The following is a 25,874-nucleotide window of genomic DNA, read 5'->3' on the forward strand; positions in this document are numbered from 1 at the left end:
TTGGATAGGAGTTGGAACAGAGAGGACTAGATGAGTAACCTATTTTTACCTCTTTCTGGGACTGTTCCTGTCATTACCCAGGAACTTTGTTCTAAAAAATATATGCTCAAGCCCCCCTCCCTCCCTCCTTGAAAGGTATCCCAGCTCCTTTGCCTCTTCAATGTGTGAGGCAAGCAGGAGACTCTGCACTTGTTTATTAAATCTCTAGATGCCTGACTTCAAGACTGAATGGTGAATCCTTGGAACTGCATAGACTTTTTTTTCTCCCAGAACAATTTGATTCAGGGGTTTCTCTTTCCAGTTCCAGGGACGTCTATGAACATCTCTACCCAAAAGGGACCTACTATATTTAATAGGAAGTTCTCACTACTGAAGTGTAAATAGCCCCCCCCCCCACACACACACACACACTCTCGCACCAAACATCTCAGGTGGAGGGCAGGCTGATCATAACTGGGTACCTTGCAGTAAGATGCCTCCAGAAGGATAGATATGGAACATGAGTTATCCCTAGTAGGCTAACGATTTAGAGAACAGGAATTTTCCTGAGGTTTCAGTGAGTCAGTGCATCCTTGCTCAACCAGTTGGTTACATGCTAGAAAATGAGCTGTTTCCTTAGCACTGTTGTCTGGCTCCAAACATCAGCTACAGGCCAGACATGTGTCACTGCAGCTGGAGTATTGTTAGGAAATGAAAAACAGGCTTTGCTTGTCCAAGATAATTTTATTTTCCTCTTTTCATTAACTTCAGTGTTAGTTTCTTCTCACATATCCACTCTGACAGGGAATTAATGTGTGCTGTTTGTGTTACATCTAGACATCATCTCTGGCCAATAACACTGCCATCTCCACCATATACCAGCCTGAACCAGACCAGAACACATGACCCCCTTCCCCAGCACTCCAGCTTCAGGGTTACTGCCAGTGGGTCAGGACAGAGGTTAGATGGGCAGGCAGACCTGCTCCTTCTACCCCTCCCTTCCACAGCTCCCTTTGTATGGCTGCCTTATACATTTTTTCTATCATGGATGAAAGTCCTGGGCACTCTGTTCCTTACAGGCGCTTATCAGATTCCCAGTTAATTGTTTGCATCCCCTTTCTGAGTCTCCCATGATATCTGTTCCTTTTTAAGGAGCACCACTTCCCAGGTTGTCAGGACTATCTCTGGAGTCCCTACACTACTCCACCACTTGAGTGAAAACCTTAGGCCAGCTATAAAGGTCCTCACACGGCTAACACTGTTGGGAACTGCTTCTCACTCTTGCTAGAAACATCTGCTCTGGCCTCATGGTGCTTTCTAGGAGTCAAAGCTGTATAGCTGTGTATGTTTGGTCTGAATGTTTCTAATTAATCCCTTTCTTCCTGGCATGTGCCAGGTTAGAAATTAGGTCACAAGAGTGAGTTTTGACTCTTCAGATATGGATTTTGTTACATTGCATACAAAAAATCCCCCCAAATCTAGTGCTCTAAATTGCTAAGAACATTGGTCCATTGTGGTTCCCCCAACACACACTGAGCCTGATGGATGACAGCCCTTCATCTATGGGCACTGCTGCCAGTTGTTTTCTAGAGAAAATCATATGCTGTTCTTCTGCTATAAATGCAACAATACAATCCTTAAATCTGAAGATATAGTTTCCATATAGTTTATAAACATAAGACATACATATGGATAATTGAGGGGAAGGGATCCTGTGCATTTGTTTATTTTATATGTGAACACAGTTACAAAAAACGCACCTTCTGTAGGAATCTTATTTTTTTTAAGTTTTAATATCCACCTCTAATAAGTCTTTCCTTTGGTAGTTGGCTACTCCTAGCCTAGCAGGCAAGCCCTGTTCTGCTATGTGCCTGAGATATACAGGGTTTTGAGATTGTCTTCCAAGAGAATTCTGGCCAGCTTTGGCCTGTGGGTTTGGAGCCAAAAGGGCTAAAGTGTGGGCGAACCAATGTCCTTATTATACATTTTGTAAGTGTCTTTGCACACCGTTTCAGATAAATGGTGTAGGCTTAATTGGTGATCATTTTTACAGCAATTATGTTCCCTTCAGTAATCACAGGGTCTTTCAGAGCTCTCTCAAATTAACAGGATTTCACACAGAGCACAGCTACTGTCCGTGTTTGTCCAGTTGTTACTAATGAAGGCTTAGCTCCTTTTTCGTTATGTTGGCTTTTCTGTAGGTGCTCAGTTGGGGCTGTTTGTGACAAGCATGTGATAATGCCTTTAATCCACTCCTGCTGTGCGCATTCTGTACAGTTCATGTTTATAATCCACTCGTCCATGTATGGAGACCATCGAAATCCTAAACAACATTCTTTCCTTCACAAGGCAAATCCTCCATGTACGAAAAAAGAAGAAGAAAAGAAACTCTGGTCCTTTGTAGATTGGTGGCAGTGCAGACACTATCAGTCACAGCCAGCTCAGCGTATTATGACCACTAATACCATTATAAAAACTAGACGAGAGGCCCTGATCACCGAGCTCCCAGCTGCCTGCTGTACTCCACTGGGGGGTCTGATGGGTGTCCGCCGGGTGCACTTACCCTTCCGCTTGGGTGGTGCTGAAGGCATCATGCCAAAGCTGAATTTGTGCTGGTAATCAGGCACATAGTCCTGAGCTTCATGAATGCTTTTCCGTGGCCCCAGAGACACTGGCTTAGAGGTTCGGTTGCGGCTTTTGTGGCTGGTGCAGTTCTTGCTCGGCTTTCTGTAACCTGGACGTGAACCGGGAGGTGCTGCTGGTTGACTGCTGTGTAAACTGTGCTCAACCCCTCTCTCTTTATCCTTCTCCTTGGAGGAGTGGTGTGGGTGGTGGTCTTTGGAGACTCCTCTGTCTGCTGTGGAGAAAGTGTGTGTTTTGATCTGATGGAGGGACTCAGACCCAGAACAGTTCCTGTAGTCCTCTGCTTTTAGCACCTTTAAGTCCTTGCCATGCATCTGCTCAGGAGACTCACAGATCACGCTGGAACTTGAACCTCTGAATCTGTGCAACCAATCCCAGAGTGACCTGGATTTGCAGTCACAGCTCCAAGGGTTGCCATTCAGCCTGAGAAACTCCAGGGCTCCCAGGTGGGCGAGACATTCACCCTGGAGCTCAGAGAGGCTGTTATTGAACAGGAAAAGGGTGGTCAATCTTCGGAGATCATGAAAAGCACGTCTGTGGACCCACTGGAGTTGATTTTGATGAATGAGTAACCTATCCAAGTTTATTAGTCCCCTAAATGTGTTCTGATGAAGGCTCCACAGCTTGTTTCCATGAAGAAAAAGATGGCTGAGGTTGACCAGGTCAACAAAAATATCATCCTGAAGGAACTCTATGTGGTTATCTTGTAGATAAAGATATTGTAGATTGTGGAGGCCACCAAATATCCCACTGGGTAAAGAGCTCAACCCACATTTGTACAGGTACAAGGCATGGAGCTTCACCAGCCCTTGGAAGGTCTCAGCTGCTAAAGCCCTTAAATAGCGATTATCCCCCAAATCCAGCTCTTCTAGATTAACAAACCCATCAAAGGTGTCTGGGTCTATGAAGGTGATGTTATTGGAATAGATCCACAAGGTGACCATTGATGGGCTAAAGTGACCTCGCAGAAGCAATGTGATTTGGTTGTTCTGGAGGAAAATCCTCTCGCTGTTTTCTGGTATCCCTTCTGGAATTGATGCAAAGTTGTGGGCTTGGCAGCTGACAGTCATAGGTGATGGGTAACATACACAGTCAATGGGGCAGCATGCAGTGAAGTGAATCTCAAGCCCCAACAGCATCAGGAGCAGCTCCACATAACCCCCTGTTCAAAAAAGCAAGAGAACAAGGTCAGTTGAATTATGATGTCTTGTAAATCATTCAAAATCACCTGCCTAGTAATTATAGCTGTGAGGATTATTCCTAGTGAAAAATGTATCCAATTAACTCAACCACTTTTTCTGTCCATAAATTATCCACAAACAATTGTGATGAGTAGGTTAGTTATTTGTAGTTGTCCAAACTTATTTCAGCCTATGGGGAGTTTGCCAACTGTTTTCTTTTTAATATTCCCTGGTGGTTGTTTGTGGTCTGAGACTGACCACCTTTATTACATGATGGTGTGGCTGCCCTCTGATTGGTCAACTGAAACTGTATAAATAGGGTAAAGACTTGGAGTGCAAAGAGCGAGTTCCTTGCTTTTTGTCAAAATGCAGCAGTATTTACCTGAAGCGCAATCATTCAAAATGTTCATATGCTTAAAGCCCTCTTGTAAGTTTGTGGCAAAGCAAACAGAAAGGATAGCAAGTGTGACAGAAGTGCTCACAAATAACTCTTCGCACTGTTCATCCAGCTCTTCTAGTCCTGATGAGAGACAGTGTCCGAGCCCCCTTCAGTTATACCAAGGGGAATGAGGGATTTCCCCAACTCAGGCTGCTTTGTACACACGAGGCATCTGATTTACAGAAGCACCGAGTGTTTGTATTTTCCACTGATTCAGCTGGAATTTGGGTGCTCAGCACCTTTAGAAACCAGGCCCTAAATCTCTTGAAAGGAAAGAACACTCTAATTAGAATAGTCCTTTTTTACTGAGTTGTAACAGTCAAGGTCTTTTAAACAGCAACATACATATTTAAAGAACAAGAGACTCGCAGGAAATATGATTTTATCAGCAGTCAGTGGAGAAGGTGCTGAGTTGAAAACTCAATTTGGAAGTGGGTGCTCAAACTTATTTAAATAGATCTCCTATGGTGTAACACATTACAGCTTCTGATATCACACAAAGTACTTCTGATCAGGGCTTATTACAGCAGAGAATAAAGGTGTTTTAAAAAAAAAGAGCAGTAACTATCATTCCCGGTGGTCAACCTTTGTATTGCTAGCCTCACCATCTTGTGCATTTCCTTCTCACACTCCTATCTTCCTGCTTTCTTTCAGGTCATCCCCTCTCAAACTCACTGCACAAAGCTCTCATTTCTCATTCAAATTCCACTTCTTCTGTTACATCCACAAACACTCACCCATGTCTAATGCATTCTGCACTGGACGTAACAGGAAACGGGCATCAGATCAGAGTAACATACATCTGCATGTGCCACCTGTCAATTAAACCCTAGCATGTCAGATGGATTATAATATTCCTAAAAAGACTGAAAAGAGAAGTTCACCAGTATTGGTGCCAGGCTATTACAAGACATCTGGTGACATTCAGGGCCATCTGGGCTTTTATGAGCCCCTTTTCCAGTACTCAGAAATGAATCAAGGGTTCAGTATTTAGACCACATGTCGGGAAGAGAGTAGAAACTTCCCTGTTTTTTATTCTGTTCCTTTAAAAGTGTAATTCTGCAGTTGGCTTCTCATGTAGTGTAGTGTGAGATATCACTACATAGCTAATTGTGAGTGACCTGTCCATCTGGTTCCATTCTTTGAATGCAAAGTTATAATTGCACCACAAAGACTGTCAATAAATCACCAGCAAAGGACACTTATATCTGAAAGCGCTGTTAATAAAAATTACTATGCCTTAAAGTAGTTTGGCCACACAGTCAGATTCCTGTATAATGAGGGTAGCAGAACTTCTGTTGAGCCATGCCCTTCAAAAGTTACAGGTTTGCATTTGCAGATGTGGGTGGTTTCCCATTTTTGCACCACTGCCAGAAAAGGGCCTTGTGTCAGGAATACCTAATATATAAAAAATGTATGATTACTGATGTTTGTTATTAGAAGCATTTTTGAAGTCACTAACATGACATCTGGCTTTGCTGTTGTGTGTTTGATTTCAAGAGGGAGAGGATTCTGGCCCCTTTAGACCTACTCATTGCAAGTCTCCTCACACTGACTTTGACTTCTTAGTGGTCCTTGCCCACTAAGGAACCATCTCCACAATCAGCAGTGGTAGCTGTGGTCTCAAAAACGCTGATACCCAAAAGTGCCAGTCACCAAGTCCTTCCAATTCCCAGCTGCGAACATGTAAAAAAAAAACAACACTTTGCACATGGTTATAAAAATAAGGTTGAGGACTTTTCATCCATGGATCAAAAAGCACTTTACATGTGTGTATCAGTATTATTAATCCCATTTTACAGATAGGGAAGCTAAAGTACAGAGATTGATACTTGTTAGCAAAATCTCCCCAGGCACAGATCACTGGGATGTTCCCTCTTTACATGAAGCCTGTTATCACAAATGCCTAAACAGAATGGCCTGAATCAATAAACCATCTCCCACTTCTGAGCAGCATAGAGGAAGTGTGCGCAGTGCCCACCACCAATAGTTCAACATACTGTTCCATGACCCATTCGTCACCATGATAACAGGATAGCTGATGAGAATGTGTAAGCTGGTAGAGGTCTTACGATTTGGGTGATTTACATGTACATGGTGATAATGACACAGGTTACTGTTATCAACACACAGTGACAATGGACACATTGGGCCTGCTTCTTCCCTGCTCTGCACAGATGCCGAATGGCAGTGTTTCACACTCACTCTGCAGAGGGTGAATGACTGCACAAGCTGCAGGGCATGGGAGAATCAGGCCCCTGCTTGTAATTAACAAACGCGTGAGTTAATGTTGTCTGACATTACTATCTGAAGGCGAAATTTGTGTCTCAGGCTGAAATGGAAGGTGGTTATGATATGGATTATTATTGTTGTGTTACCAGTTCAGCTTCCCAGGAATACAATGGTGAAATTGCCACAGTGAGGAGTTTCTGTCTTTGTTCTGATATCCAGGCATGAAGGGAATTTTGTGTGGGGTTGGCAATGAACACAGTATAAATACCAACCTAAATGAATATTTTGGGTGAGGGGATTGGTAAAGCAGAAGAAACTAGGCAACTCTCTAGTGACACCACACAATACTCTAGCCAAGGATGTGAGTAACTTCCGCCGATAAAATTTGCTGATTATCTACCACTTTGAGATGTTATGTTGAGGGATAGTCTCAGTTTTGGTCAGTTTGCAGGTTCTCTCTCATATACAGATCCAGAGGTGTGGATGGCCCAATACCACTGGAGCTGAAATTTAGAACAAAAGCCACTTAGTCTTATCAATACTGCCAGGCCGGGGTGACCTGCAGTATGACTCTATTTGTATCATGTAATCCTGAGCGTTTTAGTCCTCCTTGAGTTTGAAGGGGCATAGCTCAGCAAAACTGAGCCCCCCAGCCTTCCAAGAGCTTCTGTTTGGAAACCAGGGGTCCTCACTGGGGAACTGTGGGCCCAGCCTACTGTCCTCATTAGAGAGCCAGAAATTGATGAATGTGCTGAAAAATCTTATATTATCTCCAGCACAAAGCTTTCGATTTCATCCAGCCAAGGCTGGAGGCAGATGGAGTGTCATTGGTACATGTGTCAGAACTGACCAGGGAGGGAGAGTTTCAAAAGCTGAATAGAAAAATGCTGGTGAGAGCCTTTTAATTAATTGCGTTAAGAAGATACAACACTGTTGACATTTGGTAAAGATGCCAAGGATCCTGTTAGCGCTTCACACTCCTGTTATTACACATGGGTAAGGCATTGTTTCCTCCCTACCCTCCCTTCATGGGGTCATTCTGCATTCATTTGGTTTTCAATGTGTTCTTACTGACTGGAGTGAATTCACTGGGCTGTCCGAATTATTTCCCATGTAGCATCTTTCTAATTGGGCATTAATTAGACATTAGTTAATGCCTGCTTGAAATAATTTCTCTTTGGACGTGTCCAGCTTGCAGTGTTACTTATATCAGCATTATACTCATTATTAGACTAACATCATTATAAATGATCTTCATTACCTGCTAGTTTCCAACATATCAGCCTTGTTATTGGAAGTGAAAATCACTCCTCCTGAATGCATTATTAATGAATAAGGACTGTCTTTATGCAGCACAGGATTATTGTTATACACTATTACATCGTTAGTGTTAAGCCTGAACTAGTGCTGGAGCTGAAGCACTCAGAAGGATTTGGGTTCCAGGGGACAGAGTCTGTGCACTTACCCAGACAAAATGGATGTTTTCCTTCCTGTCCATTTTAGAACAGATTATCCCTGTGGTGGCACCAGCACAGGGATAGCATAGGGAAAAGGGAAAATCCCCCACCTTGACCCTCACCCCACGGCCACCCCCATCTTTGCTATAGGTTCTCATCTGGGCTAAACATCCAGAATCTGGATTTGGGACTGGTGAATCTAGGTGTACACCTTTTGTCGGCAGCAGGGCGAATGCTTAGGGCTCAAATGGGCGGAAGAATGCTAATATGGATCAAAAGCCATCAAGTGCCTGGCAGAGGACCCTTCTTGGACAACAGCAGGAGCCACATTGCCAAGTTAGCAGGCTCTGCAGGGCAGACGCAGCACCCTTCAACCATCGAGCCTCAGCTCTCCTTTGGGTAAAGATTGCAGCGTCCTAGAGCATGCACCCTGCTACTACACACCGCAGGTTGCACGTCAAACTATTCTGCACGGACAATCTAGGGCTGCAGGGGTCAGTGTGTCCCCCTGCGTTAGGGGGCTTTGTAGGGGTCAGGTCTGCCTGCAGCCATGCCCTGGATGCCCTTTGTGCTTGGGGTTACTGTAGAAGGTAGGGGAAGAGCAGGGAGAGCCAGTGCTGCACCAGGCCATGGGGGCTCCTGTGCCAAGATTTCCTTGCACATAAAGTAGGATATTTTAACTCTACTTCAGGAGATGGGCAGCAATATATTGATTTGGGAATGTGAATTACTATTGTTAGTTATGTTCATGAGACAGGCCACGTCCTGAAATTGAGTTTAGGGAAAAAGTTGTTTATGCAAGAAGAATGAATGTCCTTCTCAGTTGATCTGCAGTGTAGTTGTAGCTGTGTCGGTCCCAGGCTATTAGAGGGACCAGGTGAGGTAATATCTTCTATTAGCCCAGCTTCTGTTGGTGAGAGATCAGCTTTTGAGCCACACAGAGCTCTTCTTCAGCTCTGTGCAAACACAAAAGCTGGTCTCTCACCAATAGAAGTTGGTCCATTAGAAGATAGCTCCAACTGAGAGAGGTAATATCTGCATGGCTGTTCTGCTTGACTCCCATTTTGATTTTTACTGCTGTAAAACCCCCTGTATAGCTACTACATAATATAAATAATATTTAATCACAGCAGGATACAACTGGGAGCAAAAGCCCCTGGCCCCTGTTTGCCATCAGCATTATCAAGCAGGTAGAAGCTTGGTCATCACTCACTCCTGAGGCCAAATTCACACCTGGTCCAACTCCACAGACTGACTGTAATGGAGCTGCCCTAATAACACCCTGTTTCTATCAATCTAAGCTTCCTGCATCAAGCCCATGTGAGACAGAGGCACAAAGACAAAGCTAAAAACCCAGGGGGCATTTACTTTGAACCTTGGGAACTAACTCAGAATGTCACATTTGCACACTGGTAGATGGAAGTTGCTTTTTAGCAGGAAAAAACAATCTGTTACAGAACATTACAATTCCACATGCTATCCGAGAGGCCGCAAAGGGCAGACTGAGCGGCAGTGGCAACTTGTCTTGGGAAACAAGGAGTTACATTTCAGATCAGAGGTAGGATGTTTCAGCAAGTCAGTATCTCAGGTCACTAACCCCGGTCTATCTGTGCTGTGTAGAGGAGAAAGCAAACAAACCTGTGCTAGATCAGCACACAGACTACATTTCCCAGCAACCACTGCTTTGTGTTTGGCCTCCACAGAGCAGCAACAGATGCCTCTTTAGGATGAGAGCAAAGGAACAGCCTTGCACCACATAACCCCTATTTCTCAAGGGGTGTGAGGCCTGCAGCTGCTGCTAGAAGGCCAGCAGCCTCGGCTCATTCACTCCCTGCAGCCATCTGTTTTCAGTGCTTGGATGCCGGCGCCAATTCTGGGAGCGTGTGCTCTCTGTGTGGTGAGCCTGCTGCCGCTGCGATTCAGCCAGGGAGTGCCAGCCACCCATCCACCTTCATCATTTCCTGCAAACGGTGTTATAAATAATTGACAGATCCCAGCTGTTTAGAATTATGGTTTCTGATAGAGTGACAGCTGCTTCCTATTCCCTAGTAATCACTCCAGCAGTTCTGGAACATTTCAGGAACATAAAAATCATTGGAGATAATTTTGTTTTTGCCTAATTTGGTGAGGCAAGCTGTGATTTAATAGCTATTATGACCTCGAAGGCAGATGATGACCTGGAAGGCCACTGTCTCCACACAGCTTTGGGGGTATGGTGCCAGGGGGACCGTCAAAGCTATTCTGGGGGAAGGAGGGACAAGAGGAAACCCCTTTTACCAACTACTCAAAACTGCACATTTTAGCACTATTCTAACTGAGGTCCTTGTCCATTTACAAGTGAGAATTCTCTTCCCAGAGGCAGTAGCCCACAAGGGGATGCAGAAGGAACGTTGCTGTGGAAAACACTGGGAAGAAATGGTATAAAACAATGCATGTGGTGGAAGTACCTTCTACAGAAGTCAGGAGAAGAACTGGGGTCATGACAACAGTTGTAGCCTAGTAACCTCCAGGATCCCTCAGTAACACCCCTATTCCATTCTGGTAACACCTGTGAGTCTCCCTTCAGTGAGCTCTGATGCTGCTTCAGTAACACAATTAAATATATGTAAATAAAAAATACAACTCCCCAGATGTAACAAGCACAAGAGTGAATTGGTGCATGGGATCATTATCGCCTCTCTGCACACATACATGCTTCCTCCTTCTTTAGTGTTGTCTTGTGCCCTCCCACCGCACTGAGTTCCTCTGGCTCTAAAGTGAAATGCCTCCCATCCTGTGTTCCTGCAGCAGTCTCCTATGCACCCAGAGTTCCTGAGCCTGTTTATTTTCTTGCTTGCTTGCACCAGTGCCATGAATGCTTCTCCCTGCTGTAAGTGACAACAGCTAAGCCTTCTGGGGTGCATTACTGTTAGTCCAGTAAATGAAAAAGAAGCAGATTCAAGAGCTCTGAGGACATTAGTGGTGGTTCTGGCAGGAGGTTCAAATTCTACTGAACAGCAGGAGAGAGACTGACTTTGCTCATGGGTATGGGGCAGCTCAAACTGTATTGGGCACATACCCCCACCGCCTGTGTGTTTCCTTTGGGAATAGCCTGCTTGGAGTTTGCCTGAAGGTAAAACCATTTCGTCTGCAAATATTAATGTGGACAGACTCCTGTGATCAGCCGTATGCCTGGGACATGTAATCTAGGCATAAATTCCAGGGTCCCCCTGCATATGGGGTGGAGGAGGCATTTACCCTCCTCTCCCCTTCTCAGGGTCAAACCCAAGGTCATTGGGAAGTTTTTGGAACTTGTACATTTCCTCTTATTGCCGTTTTCAATCAGAGGCCTATAAATTTCTTAGTGTAATAATGCAAAAATCAATAGCTCTCTTTGGAACAATAGCTTTATCTTTCATTTCAGCAGGGCCCAATGCCTCCCCACAGACTCCATCCCTCTGAATCAGACACATTACTAACATGGGAGAGTTTGTGGGCTGCTGCCCCTCACCACATGTGGGGGCTTCTCAGTGATGTGGGACTTATTTATTTATTCCCAGTGCTGTAAAATTCTAAGACAATATAGGACAGATTCCTCTGTAGGGAGCGGTCTTATGCTCAGTCTCTTCTCTGACATTCATTCCAAACATGAATCCTTCAGGCTTTCTGTGCCAGCACAGGGGCTCCTAATAGCTCAGGAATCCCAGAGTCTCCACTCTGAACTCCCTGCCTTTAAAAAAGCACAGGTTGCACGTTACCGTGCCCCTCCAAGTGGCTTAGAGAAGTCAAGGAGAGGTGAGGCTGCCAATCTAGTGCCCATGAAAATGCCTTTTTGCCCTCCCGGTTCAAACACTCTGACCAGCAGTCTAACAATGAAATAGAAGTTATGTATTTGTATTGCAGTAACAGCTAGAGACCAGAGCTCCACTGTGCTAGATGCAGTACAAACAAATAACAAGGAGGTGGTCCCTGCCCCAATATTGCTTACATTCTCAGTTTAAAATTAGAGACAGCAGCTGGATATGACAAACAATGGCACAAGTTATCAGTGTAATCTTGCAAGAGTGCAAGAACAATTTCAATCAATGTGATAAGCAGCAGTCACAGCACAAGTGTAGTTGAAGCTTTTTCCTGCAAGATTTCAGTGCCACTGTATTCTGAATCCAGCTGAAATAAAATATAGCATCCTCAGCATACATAGCTAAAGCACTTTGAGCACAAAGATGCTAGTGGGAGGGAGCTCATACACTTGAGCCCTTCTGGGCACTACAAGGCCACTGCTGGGAGAAGGCTCACAGCTGTAATTCTTCTGGACATTGTCAAGGTGCTAACATAAAGAGCCCGCTGCCTCTAGACACATGGACAAAAAGATCAAAACATGCATTTCTGAAGGTGGGTGGCATAAATGTATCTGGTATGTAAATTAAAGTCCAGTGTCCCTGGCACTGATTCTTCACATTTGGCATACTGGACAGGAACATCTGGTCTCACTCACTGGTTTATTTTCCACTGTTTGCCATCACACTGGCTTGAAATATGCATTGAAAGGCAGGATTGTCTTTCACATGTTCCTGGATGTGTGATCCTCAGAAACAAATTAGAACCGATTCACTTCTATATAGAGTACAGCCATCAGGGAATCACTCCCAAATTCACAGTGAAAGAAAGCAATAATGCTTCCAGCACACTAATCCATTTGAAGAGCAGCTCCTGACCCTTCACCTCATGCTGGGGGCTCCATTAGGAATGACAAACTGCATTGAAAAATAATAAATAACTACAGAAATTGACAAGGTGGCTGGAGGTCCAAAGGATTTGTACCCAAATGTGGAACTCCCTGTTTAACTAGCGCTCCTCTCTGTCCATGTGGCTCTGGCTCTCTCTCTCTCACACTCTCTATTCAAGCTAAAGTAAATAGAAAAAAATAAACCCAATGGCAACAGCGGCTGTGGGATTGGAAACTCAGATATGGAAACTTATTTAAATACGTATATCAGTACTAATGTAAGCAGAGAATGGAGGGAATGCAAACTGTTTTTTCTTCATCTAGTCTGCTCTCTTCATTTAACCCCATTTTGGAATACACCTTAGAATCATAGAATCATAGAATCATAGAATATCAGGGTTGGAAGGGACCCCAGAAGGTCATCTAGTCCAACCCCCTGCTCAAAGCAGGACCAAGTCCCAGTTAAATCATCCCAGCCAGGGCTTTGTCAAGCCTGACCTTAAAAACCTCTAAGGAAGGAGATTCTACCACCTCCCTAGGTAACGCATTCCAGTGTTTCACCACCCTCTTAGTGAAAAAGTTTTTCCTAATATCCAATCTAAACCTCCCCCATTGCAACTTGAGACCATTACTCCTCGTTCTGTCATCTGCTACCATTGAGAACAGTCTAGAGCCATCCTCTTTGAAACCCCCTTTCAGGTAGTTGAAAGCAGCTATCAAATCCCCCCTCATTCTTCTCTTCTGCAGACTAAACAATCCCAGCTCCCTCAGCCTCTCCTCATAAGTCATGTGCTCTAGACCCCTAATCATTTTCGTTGCCCTTCGTTGTACTCTTTCCAATTTATCCACATCCTTCCTGTAGTGTGGGGCCCAAAACTGGACACAGTACTCCAGATGAGGCCTCACCAGTGTCGAATAGAGGGGAACGATCACGTCCCTCGATCTGCTCGCTATGCCCCTACTTATACATCCCAAAATGCCATTGGCCTTCTTGGCAACAAGGGCACACTGCTGACTCATATCCAGCTTCTCGTCCACTGTCACCCCTAGGTCCTTTTCCGCAGAAAAAGGACCTTCTGCTACAAGGGTGCACTTGTGAGAACACAGAAACTACTTCAGTCAATGCAGAGTTCAGATAGTGCCTACTCTACCCCTGGCTTCAACAGCAGCCCTAACAGCTTTACAGATAAAGGTTGGTGCTGACCAATCAGACTCCATCTGTATGAGAAGCTGGCCAGCTGGTTGGGGGCAGAATGGGACTGGGAGGCACATCTCCACCTGTGTTCACTCCAGTGAACGCCTTCCCCTGGAAAAGCTATGGGGGAGACCATTGCAGCTCTCAGACTCATCCCATCATTGGGGTAGGCAGTTGAAGATCCTCCTTGTCAAATGCTGTTTGGACTCTCTTGGAACAAAAGCACAGTGGAGGGATATGCAGAGTGTTTGGGGTTATGGACAGGCAGATCATTCCATCCTGACCTGACTGCAATCCTGTGTGCTTAGGAGGACAAAGCTGCTTCCTCATCACTTGCCCCACTGTCTCTGGTGAGGATGGCATTGCCAAGAGAATGCCCTGGGTCCTTCCTGCACGCTGCCCTTGCCTCTGTCTCCCTCTGTCTCTGTCTCCCTTTCCTGCAGGGTTAGGATTCCACATGAGAGCAGAGAGGTAGTCAGAAGGCAGGCGGTGAGCAATGCAGGCATCTGTGAGACTCAGAATGGGCTTGGTGACACCAGCGTGAATTGCAACCTGCTTTCAACCAGTTAAAGTAAAGCTCTTGATCCTTAGTGACTGGAGAGTCAAAGCAGAAGCCAATCCATAGCTGGGACAGCATCCAACTAGCAGATTGAACCGTAATTCAGATATGCTTCTCAACGTCCTAAATTAAGAAGCTTTGTAAAGTGCAGAGAGCAGCTAAGAAGGTTTTTCTTAATGGCATGAGGAAGGGACACATCCAGAGATATGGTCAACAGGAGACAATCCCAGCTCCACGGGAAAACAAACATTCTATATTAAGGTTTCAGAGTAGCAGCCGTGTTAGTCTGTATCCGCAAAAAGAAAAGGAATTCTAGTAAGCTACTTCTGGGCTTTTTGGCAGGTCTGAGTTAGTCTTTACCTGAGCACAACTGTGTAAGAGGAATTGACAACAAACATATTGTCTTTCTCCAGGTAGCATCTGCTGTGCAGAGCTGCCAAAATGCTGTGCAGATTCTAATGACACTTCACACACCCCCGGGAGAGGGCAATTATAATCATCCCCATTTTATAGATGGGAGAAACTGAGGCACAGCAGACATGTGACTCACCTAAAGTCAAACAGTGAGTCTGTGGCAGAACCAGAAATAGAACCCAGGAGTCCAGACGCCCAGTGTACAGCTCTAAGCATGCGCATACAAACCAGTGTTTCAGATGGTGACTTCCAAGCAGCTGGTGTTTGGGAGTCCTGGGCCATCGTGCTGGGAGGGCTGAGGTGGCCCAGTGTGTTCTGCCATAAGAGGAGGCAAAGTCCCGGTGTTTAGCAGCCCAACTTGCCAGCTGAGGCCAGAACAGACGGGGCCCAGGAGGCCCCGTTTACAGCCCTCAGCAGAAGAAAGTTCCCTGCAATGCTAGGTTGAGAATGAAGTAAAGGGAAATGGCTGAGGATGGGGAGATCCTCAGGTCCTCAAGGGAAGGCTAGAAATTATGATCCCCCTGCATGGGAGAGAAATATAGTAAGAAGACAAGTGTAATTGATCATCTGGATCGTCTGTCTGTCTCTTACAGTGAAATCATCAGATACTTTGATTCTCTTTTGTCCTGAGGTTACAAGTTCTTCCTGAGGTTTCAGAGTAGCAGCCATGTTAGTCTGTATCCGCAAAAAGAAAAGGAGTACTTGTGGCACCGTAGAGAGTAACAAATGTATTTGAGCGTAAGCTTTCGTGAGCTACAAGTCACTTATGCTCAAATACATTTGTTAGTCTCTAAGGTGCCACAAGTACTCCCTTTTTTTTTGTAAGTCCTTCCTCGCTATTCACAGAAATGCAAAGAAGTTCGTTCATAATAGCAATAATGATTTTTTTCTTTATAAAGCAACCATCCACCAAAGTCTCCCAAGCACTTTGCAGTAAACAATCACATATGAAATGACAAAAATCATCCAAGATTCACACAAGTCAGATCAATGTCAGGCACTGAATAAGCTAAGATGTGAAAAAAGCAGAGATTCACCAACTCATTTTTTGGACCAGACACTAGCTGGGGATTCCCAAATTTCTTCTGTTTGGTTAGAAACATTTTCAGAGTGGAAGAAAGCACAAGGTCTGAGAGCAAAGCTCCAGTCTCCTGTGTTTAAGAGTTGCATACACTGCTGTGCTCCTTGCACTATGAGCAGAGATCTTGCCATTGTAGCTCAGACCAGCGGACCACTGATTCTAGTATTCCATCTCAAACTGGCAAATGCTTCAGAAAACTGAACAAGTGTGGAATAACCTGCCGCCAAGTGAAGATTTTCCTAGTCCCATCTGTTAGTGAGTGACTTGTGCTCTGAAGCAGGAGCGTTTTAGTCCTTATACATGGGTTTTTAGCCTATTTAATGTAATTAATAATGAGATCATTATCTCAATAAATGTCTGATCCTGCAAAGGTCCTGACCTCAACAGTGTATTGTGTCAGGGAGTTCCACAGGGTAATTATATGCTGCATAAATATGCATTTGTTTTTTCTGCCTTTCAATTTTATTAAATATCCTTGTGTTAGTATGATGAGAAGGCAAATAGGAGAGTACAGTCTACCTTCTCCACCATTCAGCAGTGTCCAGCTCTGTCTACAATGAGGGTGAAGGAGAGTGGTGTGCTGGGCATCAAAGCATCAATCTTGGTTACATCTTCCTTCCTCAGAAAGAGCTTGTGTCATTTAGAGAGAATCTGTCAAGCTGTTAGCTCAGACTGGAATCCCAAGTCTCTTTCTCATCCAGGCCCTGAATGGATGGCACATTCTTTCCCCTACTCCTTTGGTCCACTTTGAATGGTAGTGTATGATGCCATAACAGAGTGCGAAACATGAGTCCATCTGGTCAATGAGAAGGAGCCAGCCCAGCACTGTACGACAGTTAGCAAATCCCATGGCAGAGAAGTGACAGTCTCAGACATCAGCAAAAGACCAGGCTGCAGCAGAGGTATTTGTTCACTCAGATAATTTTGTGTTAGAACCGTGAATCTTGGGTGGCCACTCCTGATCCTGACACCAGCTTTGGAGAAGGCGACAGGGTGTCCATCTTCATTTATACAGCACTTATCTCCACAGAATATAAGCACATGTATGAGGCCTCTGTTTGTATTGCACTCAACTTCAAAGCAAAAGGAAGTCTCAGAGAAGTGTTATGTTACAAAGCAAAGGGATACTAACAGCTGTCCCCTGTGCTCTTTCTGTGACCTACAGAATAGGGATAATACTCCTGAGCTCACAGGGCTGTTGTGAGGTTTAATTAACTAGTGCGAGCATGTAACGTGCTAGATGAGTGCTAAGTATCATTATGATTACTTGGTGCTGTGAGAAGTGGGCACGAGGAGACATGATGCCCTGTAGATAAATACCTGTATATTGCACAGCCAGTGGGATGTAAATTCGGTTCAAAATCCCTGAATTCTGTGATGGGCTAGAGATTCTGCAGCAGCTTTAGATAAATTAAAAAATGGAGGAGTATAGTGAATTAAATACGAAAATGATTAACATAATCAGTACAGTAATGCTGGTGTCAATATTAAATTCAGTTTTCAGAGTAGCAACCTTTTGTTACATTACACAAAGTAAAACTATTTCCCCATTTTATTTCTCCCCCCACCCCACCCCCCACTGTTACAGCCTTTTGTTACATTACACAAAGTAAAACTATTTCCCCATGTTATTTCTCCCTCCCATCCCACCCCCCACTGTTCCTCAGATGTTCTTGTTAACTGCTGGAAATGGCCTATCTTGCTCGTCACCATGAAAGGTTTTCATCCTTTCCCCACCCGCTGCTGGTGATTGCTCATCTTAAGTGATCACTCTCCTTACATTTGTGTATGATAAAACCCATTGTTTCATGTTCTCTGTATGTGTATATAAATCTCCCTACTGTATTTTCCACCAAATGCATCCGATGAAGTGAGCTGTAGCTCACGAAAGCTTATGCTCAAATAAATTTGTTTGTCTCTAAGGTACCACAAGTACTCCATTAAATTCAGTGTATTTTTTGTAGTGACTGATAGCTGCATCATAGCAGTAAGGAGAAGCTGGAGATTTGGCATCTGGGACTTTTGGCACCTGGGATCATGGGAGGCAGCTTGGGATAAGCACATTAGGAGACTGTTTCTGTTAAAATGATAAGCAGCAAAATGGTTAACAAGACTGAAATTTGTATTCGGGGCATTAGGTTTCAGAATGAACGAACCATTAAGATAGATAGTCACTTCATCCCTCTCAGAACTTTGGTTTCAGGCTGTCTGCAGACTCAAGCAGGCATCACTTTACACTCTATTCTCCATAGCCATATGGGCTTGACATTTCTTTTTTTTAAATGAAAGCGTAGGTTGTGGAGTACAGTTTGGAAGGGTGGGGATTTCCCAGCAAATTCTACAGACAAGGAATCTTGCGACACAGGGATCCTGCCTGTAGGCATTTAGGGCATAGTGCAGGGGTTCAACCCCGGGCAAATCTCCAGCTAGGTGCATACAGTAATAGGTAATGGCTCATTTTACAGCTAGAATTGTCCTACCTGTACAGTATAGAGTGTCTTTCTTAACCTCCACCCTCTGCATGAGTCCCAGAGCCTGGCTTTCTCACACCAGTTGTACAATGGTGAATTTCCTCTGACTTCTGATTGAGCCTGGTGGAAGTGAGAGGAGAATCAAGCCACCACCTTCATACAGAGCTTTGGGAGGGCAGCATGTACCAGGCAGCAAATTATCCAATGAGAAATTGGCACTTCTGATTGCTACATTAGAACTTTCAGCATTTCCCACCTAATGCTTCTGTCATGTGAGTGACTGTCATTATGCATCTCAGAAACTGTCACTTTCTTCTAGCACTGCACAAGGATCTATGGGACAGACACACAGTGACACTATGGCTATGTTTCACTGCCAAAAATGGTGTTTTTAACCAGGATAGCTAGCTAGTATACATTAGTTCACTGTAAAATCCTAGAGGCAAGAAACCACACGTAGCTTTTACCCCGATGTAAGTAGGAATGGGAGGTATAGTGTTGACCTTGCCTGGATACCCTCACGGTAAAAGCTACCTGTGCCTTATCTCCAGCATGGGCTAGATACCTGAGTAATTACCCAGGGTCCCGCATGGTCTTGTGTAGCCCGTGATGCCACCGTTTCACTGCCCTGGTACTTGAGCTACTTAGCTTAATCCTAGCTGGAGTACGTCCACACAAGGTCCAGTCACCCTGTGAGTGCACTGTGCACATATCCTGAGTTTCATTTGCGCTACCCTGGCAGTGTAATGAGGCTGTAAGTGGATGTATGGTGTAAATGAGAATCAGCCCTGTGTTAGAAAAAAGAATAGCGTTATCATTAAAACTACTCTGTGTCCCTGCTTGCCTGTGACCTTCCCCAGCCCTCTCCTGTCTGGCTTCCTGCTGCCATTCTAAAGAAGCCCCAAACAGAGGCCTTGTCTTTGTTAGGAGTCAGGTTGCCCCTTTCCACAGGGGTGCCTTTCCTGGAGGTGCCATGTATCCCCCAGGTTTCTCACACACACACACACAATTATGGCATGACATAGATGTGTAAAAAGGTAATAAAACCAGCCTGTTCTTTAACTTCCAAATCTATCACTGTCTCATGAGCTGCCTGCTGCTGTGAACCCTCTTCCCTGTGTTTAGGAGAACACACTGGCCTGTGGTTAAGTCACAGGTCAAGCTGTTAGGAGACCTGGGCTCAGTTCTCAGCTCTGTTTAAAAGCTTCCCATGTGGCTCTAGGTAAACCACTTCTTTCTGTGCCTGTTTTCTCAGCTGTGAAATGGGGATAATGCCACTTCCCTAACTCACTGGGACATTGAGGCTAAATTTGATTTAGTTGGGGTTGGTCCTGCTTTGAACAGGGGGTGGGACTAGATGACCTCCTGAGGTCCCTTCCAACCCTGAGATTCTATGATTCTGTGGTTCTATGAATTAATGAATGCTTGCAAATGGGGTGGAAATCCTGGGATTGTACCATTGTTATTTGTTGTTGTTATTGATGGTTGGGCAGCTGCTGTGCTGTGATACTGTTTATTGGGCTGTTCTGAATGGTCTCACTGGTAACTAAGGCTTTCCTGTCTCTGTTGCACCCACCTGCTGTCTCTCATCTCAGACTGTAAACTCTTTTGGGCAGGGATCGTCTTTTTATGTGCTTATACAGCACTCAGTACAATGGGGCCTCAGCCCCGGACCTCAGTGGGAGTAGGACTGGGCCCATAAACAAGGGCCTGCACTGAGAGAGACATCAGGGACCCAGGTGGTATGTAACCTCCTGGATGATGCGGAAAATGGCACTTTAGGCAGTTTTAACTAGGTAGAAAAGAGGGAGAAGGGGAACTTTTCCCAAACTTGCACAATCTGACATGCACTCCACAAAGAGAAGATAGCATTGCTCTGAATCAACAGCAGAAGGTTAAGAAAAGTATTAATATACTGAAGGGTCTGTACACAAATGAAGGTGCTAGAAATGACAGTGACCTAGTCGGCACCACCAAAGCCTGGACTGATGATTCTTATAGCTTGCAGCACCACTGAAAAGTACTCCTTGCAGTTTACGTACTGGCTGCCAAGGTGCTCCGGTGCCAAGATAGGGATATGGGTTCCGTCTATCGCCCCACCACAGTTAGGGAATCCCATTGCAGCAAAGCCAACCACTATGACCTGCACATTTCCCAGGGTCACTACCCTTGATAGCAGCAGCTCAGTGATTGCGTTGGCTACTTGGATCACAGCAGCCCACACAGTAGATTTGCCCACTCCAAATTGATTCCCAACTGATCGGTAGCTCTCTGGCGTTGAAAGCTTCCACAGAGCTATCGCCACTCGCTTGTGAACTGTGATGGCTGCTCTCAATTGGGTATTCTTGCACTTCAGGGTAGGGGAAAGCAAGTCACAAAGTTCCATGAAAGTGCCCTTACGCATGAGAAAGTTTTGCAGCCACTGGGAATCATCCCAGACCTGCAACACTATACGGTCCCAACAGTCTGTGCTTTTTTCCCGGGCCCAGAATCAGTGTTCCATGGCATGAGCCTGCCCCATTGCCACCAGGATGGCCAAATTGCTGAGACCCGTGCTTTGAGAAAAGTCTGTGTCCATGTCCTCATCACTCTCGTCACCGCGCTGCTGTTGCCTCCTTGCCTGCTTTTGCAGGTTCTGGTTCTGCACATACTGCAAGATAATGTGCAAGGTGTTTACAATGCTCATAACTGCAGCGGTGAGCTGAGCGGGCTCCATGCTTGCCATAGTACGGCGTCTGCAGGAGACGAGAGTTGCAGCGGAAGCAGTGGCTGATGACGGATGCCACGAGAATAGATATTTATAGAGAACGACAAGAGGACTTGCAAGGTGGATTAGTGAGAGCAGAGTTGCAGCAGAAGCGGTGGATGACGATGGTTAGCACCGCACACATTTTCCGAGGAATAACACACATACCCGGGAGCCCAGGACAGACAACATGGAGAAATTTGTTATTGAGACAATAGCAGCAGAGCAGAGTTCCAGGGGAAGCGATGGATGACGACGATGATGGTTAGCAGTCCTACTGCACCGTCTGCTGAAAGCAGTATGGCATCCGCACGGAAAAAAGGTGTGAAACAATTGTCTGCCGTTGCTTTCATGGAGGGAGGAGCGACTGACGACATGTATGCAAAACCACCCACAACAATGTTTTTGCCCCATCAGGCATTGGGAGCTTAACCTAGAATTCCAATGGGCAGCGTAGACTGCAGGAACTGTGGGATAGCTACCCACAGTACACCGCTCCGTAAGTCGATGCTAGCCAAGGTAGTGAGGATGCACTCCGCCAATTTAATGCGCTTAGTGTGGACATACGCAATCGACTGTATAAAATGGATTTATAAAAATCGACTTCTATAATATTGACCTAATTTTGTAGTGTAGACATACCCTTAGACACTGGCTGAATCCCTGAAATAGAAGGTTCCATGTCCTTTCCAAAATTGTATTAGCCTTAACTATTATAATCTGGGCTCTCTTGTTATCCATATAAATGTCCAATCCCTTTTTGAATATCACTGTGTTCTCTGAATATCTCAATGACTTCTTGTGGCAATGAGTTCCACAGTCTAATTACACATTGTGTGACAAAGTATTTTCTTTTATCAGTTTTGAATTTGCCACCTTTTAATTTCATTGAATGTCCCCTTGTTCTTGTGCTATGAGAGGGAGAATGGAAGTTCCTGATCTACCTTCTCTATCCCATTAATTATTTTATATACTTTTATCATGTTATCTCTTATTTATCTCCTTTCTAAGATGGCAATCCCCGTCTTTCAAGCTCTCTCTTTATATTAGAGCTTTCCAGGCTCTGGATCATTTTTGTTGCCCTTCTCTGAACCTCCTCCAGTTCTACAGTATCCCTTTGGAGATGGGGTGACTATCCACCAGGAAAAGGATCTCTCCATTTCAGCAATAATTAATTTCCCCAGGAAATGTAAGTGCTTGGGAAATGATGTTCAGCCTGTCTTCTCCCTAAAACAGAGGTGGGCAAACTACGGTCCGCGGGCCACATCCAGTCCGTGGGACTGTCCTGCCTGGCCTCTGAGCTCCCGGCCAGGGAGGCTAACCCCCAGCCCCTCCCCTGCTTTCCCCCCTCCCCTGCAGCCATGCCGCCACGTGGGCAGTGCTCTGGGCGGCGGAGCTGTGCCCTTCTGCCAGGCAGAGTGGCAGCGTGTCTAGCTCTGGCCCAGCAGCACGGCTGCCAGACATGCTGTTCTGAGTGGCATGATAAGAGGGCTGGGGCTGGGGGGGTTGGATAAGGGGCAGAGGGTCCTGGGGGGCAGTGAGGGGGACAGGGATCAGGGGGCGGTTGGATAGGGCAGAGGTTCTGGGGGGGCAGGGGATGGGGAACATGGTGGGGTTAGATGGGGGTGGGGTCCTGGGGGGCAGTTAGGGGCAGGGTCCCGGGAGGGGGCATTCGGGGAGAAGGAGCAAGGCGGGGGGTGGATGAGAGGGGCTTTTTGAGGGGGGCAGTCAGGGGGCAGGAAGTGGGAGGGGTCAGATAGGGGGTGGGGGCCAGGCTGTTTGGGGACATGTTCACAGCCTTCTCTACCTGGCCCTCCATACAGTTTTGCACCCCGACATGGACCCTGGGGCCAAAAGTTTGCCCACTCCTGCCCTAAAATCACAGCCCAGCACTGAACTCTGTGATTCCCATGCAGTCCCCCAGAACCCCTGCCCTGCGGTGGGACTGTCTGTGGACTAGATGGCTGAGGGCGAATCCTCTCCCTTCCCTGCTGTCTTGTTGCAGGACTGTGTGTGACTGAGAGCTAATGCCAGCCAACCTGATGTGCTGTCTGCCATGGCCGTGCCTGTCAGAGGGTTTGTGGTGCAGATTACAGAGTAGGCCTAATAGCCCTGCACTCCCCATCTAGTACCAACTGCAACAGAAGTATATTTATGGCAACAAGCAACACCCAACACCAGGGATATTTCACCCCCAACCTCCTCACCTCCTGGTGCTTAACTTCACATTTTACAAAGTTAAAACAAATTATAAACAGCAGAAATAGTTTATTTAAAAAAGAAAGGGAAAAAACTTGGCAAAAGCAAAAAGGAAAATAACTGAAATGCTCATTAAACTGAGGGGCTCTGTTTTCCTGTCCAAGTGGCCAGAGTATCTCCAGAGGCTCTTGGGAGCTTTGAAATGCCTTGTCAGACAAAGCTTTCATCCTACCTGATGTTGGCTGAATTCACGGACCCAGATATTTTTGCTGGAAACAGAAAAGAGGGAGCAGCTCCAGTCTAACTTTTCACTTTCCATCTGATCACTGTTGATACAATTTATTCTTATGACAGCATGTGCTGCTTTCATGGTGTTTTATTCTGAAGTACAACTTGTCTTTGTTAGTCCCATTTTCAGGTCTTTTATCATTTGAGTAACCACATAAAAGGCATTTAAACACTACTGCTTATAAACAGCCTTGGTGAGAGGAGCTGGGAGTGGAAAAGCTGTGAGCTCTTTAGCCAGCGTTCCTACACTATTCTCCAGAGTGTCTCCAGATAAGAGAGGCTGGGAACAGAGTAGCTGGGAGCTCTGTCAAAGCCCATTCTCTTTAGCACCTGCTCTTGGTGGTGGTTGATTCTGAAGGTGCTAGGATGGCCCTCATGATATTCCCTTCAGAAATTTGTGGCAGACTGTCTACGCTACAAGGATCCAATGAAAAAATAGAATCGTTTATTTGTTTTTGTCTGGCAAAGCAGTTTTGCAAGAACCCTCCTTCACACAAACACACAGAGCTCATTCACAGGGCTCCCCTGGAGTGGCCCTGCACCCTGCTCCCCTGATTCAGGTGCAGACTCCGTACATTTGTTAGCCAATTCTTCTGACACTCTGGGAGGTGCAAAGTCACTCAACCCTTGGTTGACCAGACAGCAAATGTGAAAAATCGAGACAGGGGTGGGGGGTAATAGAAGCCTATATAAGAAAAAGTCCCAAAAATCGAGACATCTGGTTATCCTACTCAGCCCTGCTGATTTGTGTTTGTTCACCTGTCCCGAGAATACACTTACTGGCTTTTTATCAGTAGCTCTTTTTGCAGGGGCTTCATTACTTCCTAATTAGCCAAACCTTCCTTCCTTTGGAAAATAAATCACATGTTGTTGCTGCTGTTCAAACTTCCAGGATGTTGTTAAACATCTAGGTCCATTAACCCCCACAGCTTATCTTTGGGCATCCTCTGCCTTTGGCTTGAGGAGACTTCTCAGCTTATTGGTACTTATCAGACCTGGAAGCTAATCAGTGCTTTATCCCCAATCAGTATTAACAGATCCCACCATGAAATGTTATCTGCTAATTTACTAAAGGCACTTGGTGGTTTACAGCTACCCACAGAGAGCTACTGAAATCTAATTATAGCACCATAGTATTGCTCTAGCATGGAAGCAAATGCATTTACATTTGTGTGGAGACATCCAGTGACATCACTAGTAACCAAATCCACCAGCTGAAGCTTTGATCCTTCCTTTGAAAAAGAAATGTCTTTCTAAGGTTGTGTTTTCCCTGCCACAACCAGTGGTCCTGCCCTAATCCCTGTTGTACCTGGTGCTGGGAGATGCTAGCACAGGTATAGTTGAGCATTCTCCACTGCCAGCTTTCCTACCTCTTCTCCCTAGAGAGGCTGGGGCTGGAAGAGCTGTGAGCTGCCTCCGATAATTCCCTGCTGTGACTCATGATTCTCCACAACTATAAGGATCCATTGAAAAATCAGAATTGTTTTCATAAAAGAAGTTTTGTGAAGCCTCTGTGCACAAGCCTGCTTCCTGATTTGAAGAATAAATATGTTTTAAAGTCATCTTGTGAACAATCTGAGAACCTCTGGGGTTCACATACACCACAGAACTCATTTCACATTTTGTAATCCACATTATCAGTGTGCTGGAGCCTGTGTCATGCTAGCAGTCTGGGAGTACAGCAGTGACTGATTCCCTTGGAAAGCAGTGGAGTGCACAGGTTTGCCCATTTACTCTCTATGCTTTTGTGCTTGTGTAAACATCCTTCCGGGCTCATAGTCAACACTGGTGATAGCCACAAGCAGACTAAACAATAGCTTAGGGCCCCAAGCAGTTCAAGGGGCCCCCAATTTAGTATTACAACTCAAAATACCGCTCATCTTATTTAACATGGATTCTTTAACAACTGTATTAGCATGTGCTATGCTGGCATTTTTTGGTTTGTGAAAAGACTGCAATTAGCATTTTTACAGGATGGGTAAAGGGTGAGGGGGGCCCCTAACAATACTCTTTCTTGGGGCCCCAATGGGACAATACCACCATTGCACAGAGTCAGTACATGGACCAGTGGCTGGTGGCCCTGTCCCTCTTTCGCTTTAAATCCCCCGTGATAGTCCTCACTCCAGTAAATATTGAGCCTCTGTTATTATCAGATATGTTTGGTTCTGGTGCAGTTAAAAAGATCTCTGATGGTGCCAGTTTCCCGGGAAGGTACAGAAGAGCCATTTCTTCTGTGTAAACACTATGGCTCATCAGCATAACATTCCGGCATCAGAGATGCCTTT

General features: G+C 45.4%; 1 protein-coding gene across 1 annotated transcript in view; it reads right to left on the minus strand.

Moving 5' to 3' along the window:
- Nucleotides 1-1,189: 1,189 nt before the first annotated feature.
- RTN4RL1 (reticulon 4 receptor like 1) overlaps nucleotides 1,190-25,874 on the minus strand; it is a 65,713-nt gene continuing 41,028 nt past the window's right edge. Inside the window, exon 2 of the mRNA XM_038375801.2 lies at nucleotides 1,190-3,784. Within this exon, the coding sequence (XP_038231729.1) occupies nucleotides 2,421-3,784 (1,364 nt within the window). The 3' untranslated portion in view covers nucleotides 1,190-2,420. The remainder of the gene's footprint in view (nucleotides 3,785-25,874) is intronic.

Source organism: Dermochelys coriacea, chromosome 17 (assembly GCF_009764565.3).
Source record: "Dermochelys coriacea isolate rDerCor1 chromosome 17, rDerCor1.pri.v4, whole genome shotgun sequence".
Classification (NCBI taxonomy): domain Eukaryota; kingdom Metazoa; phylum Chordata; order Testudines; family Dermochelyidae; genus Dermochelys; species Dermochelys coriacea.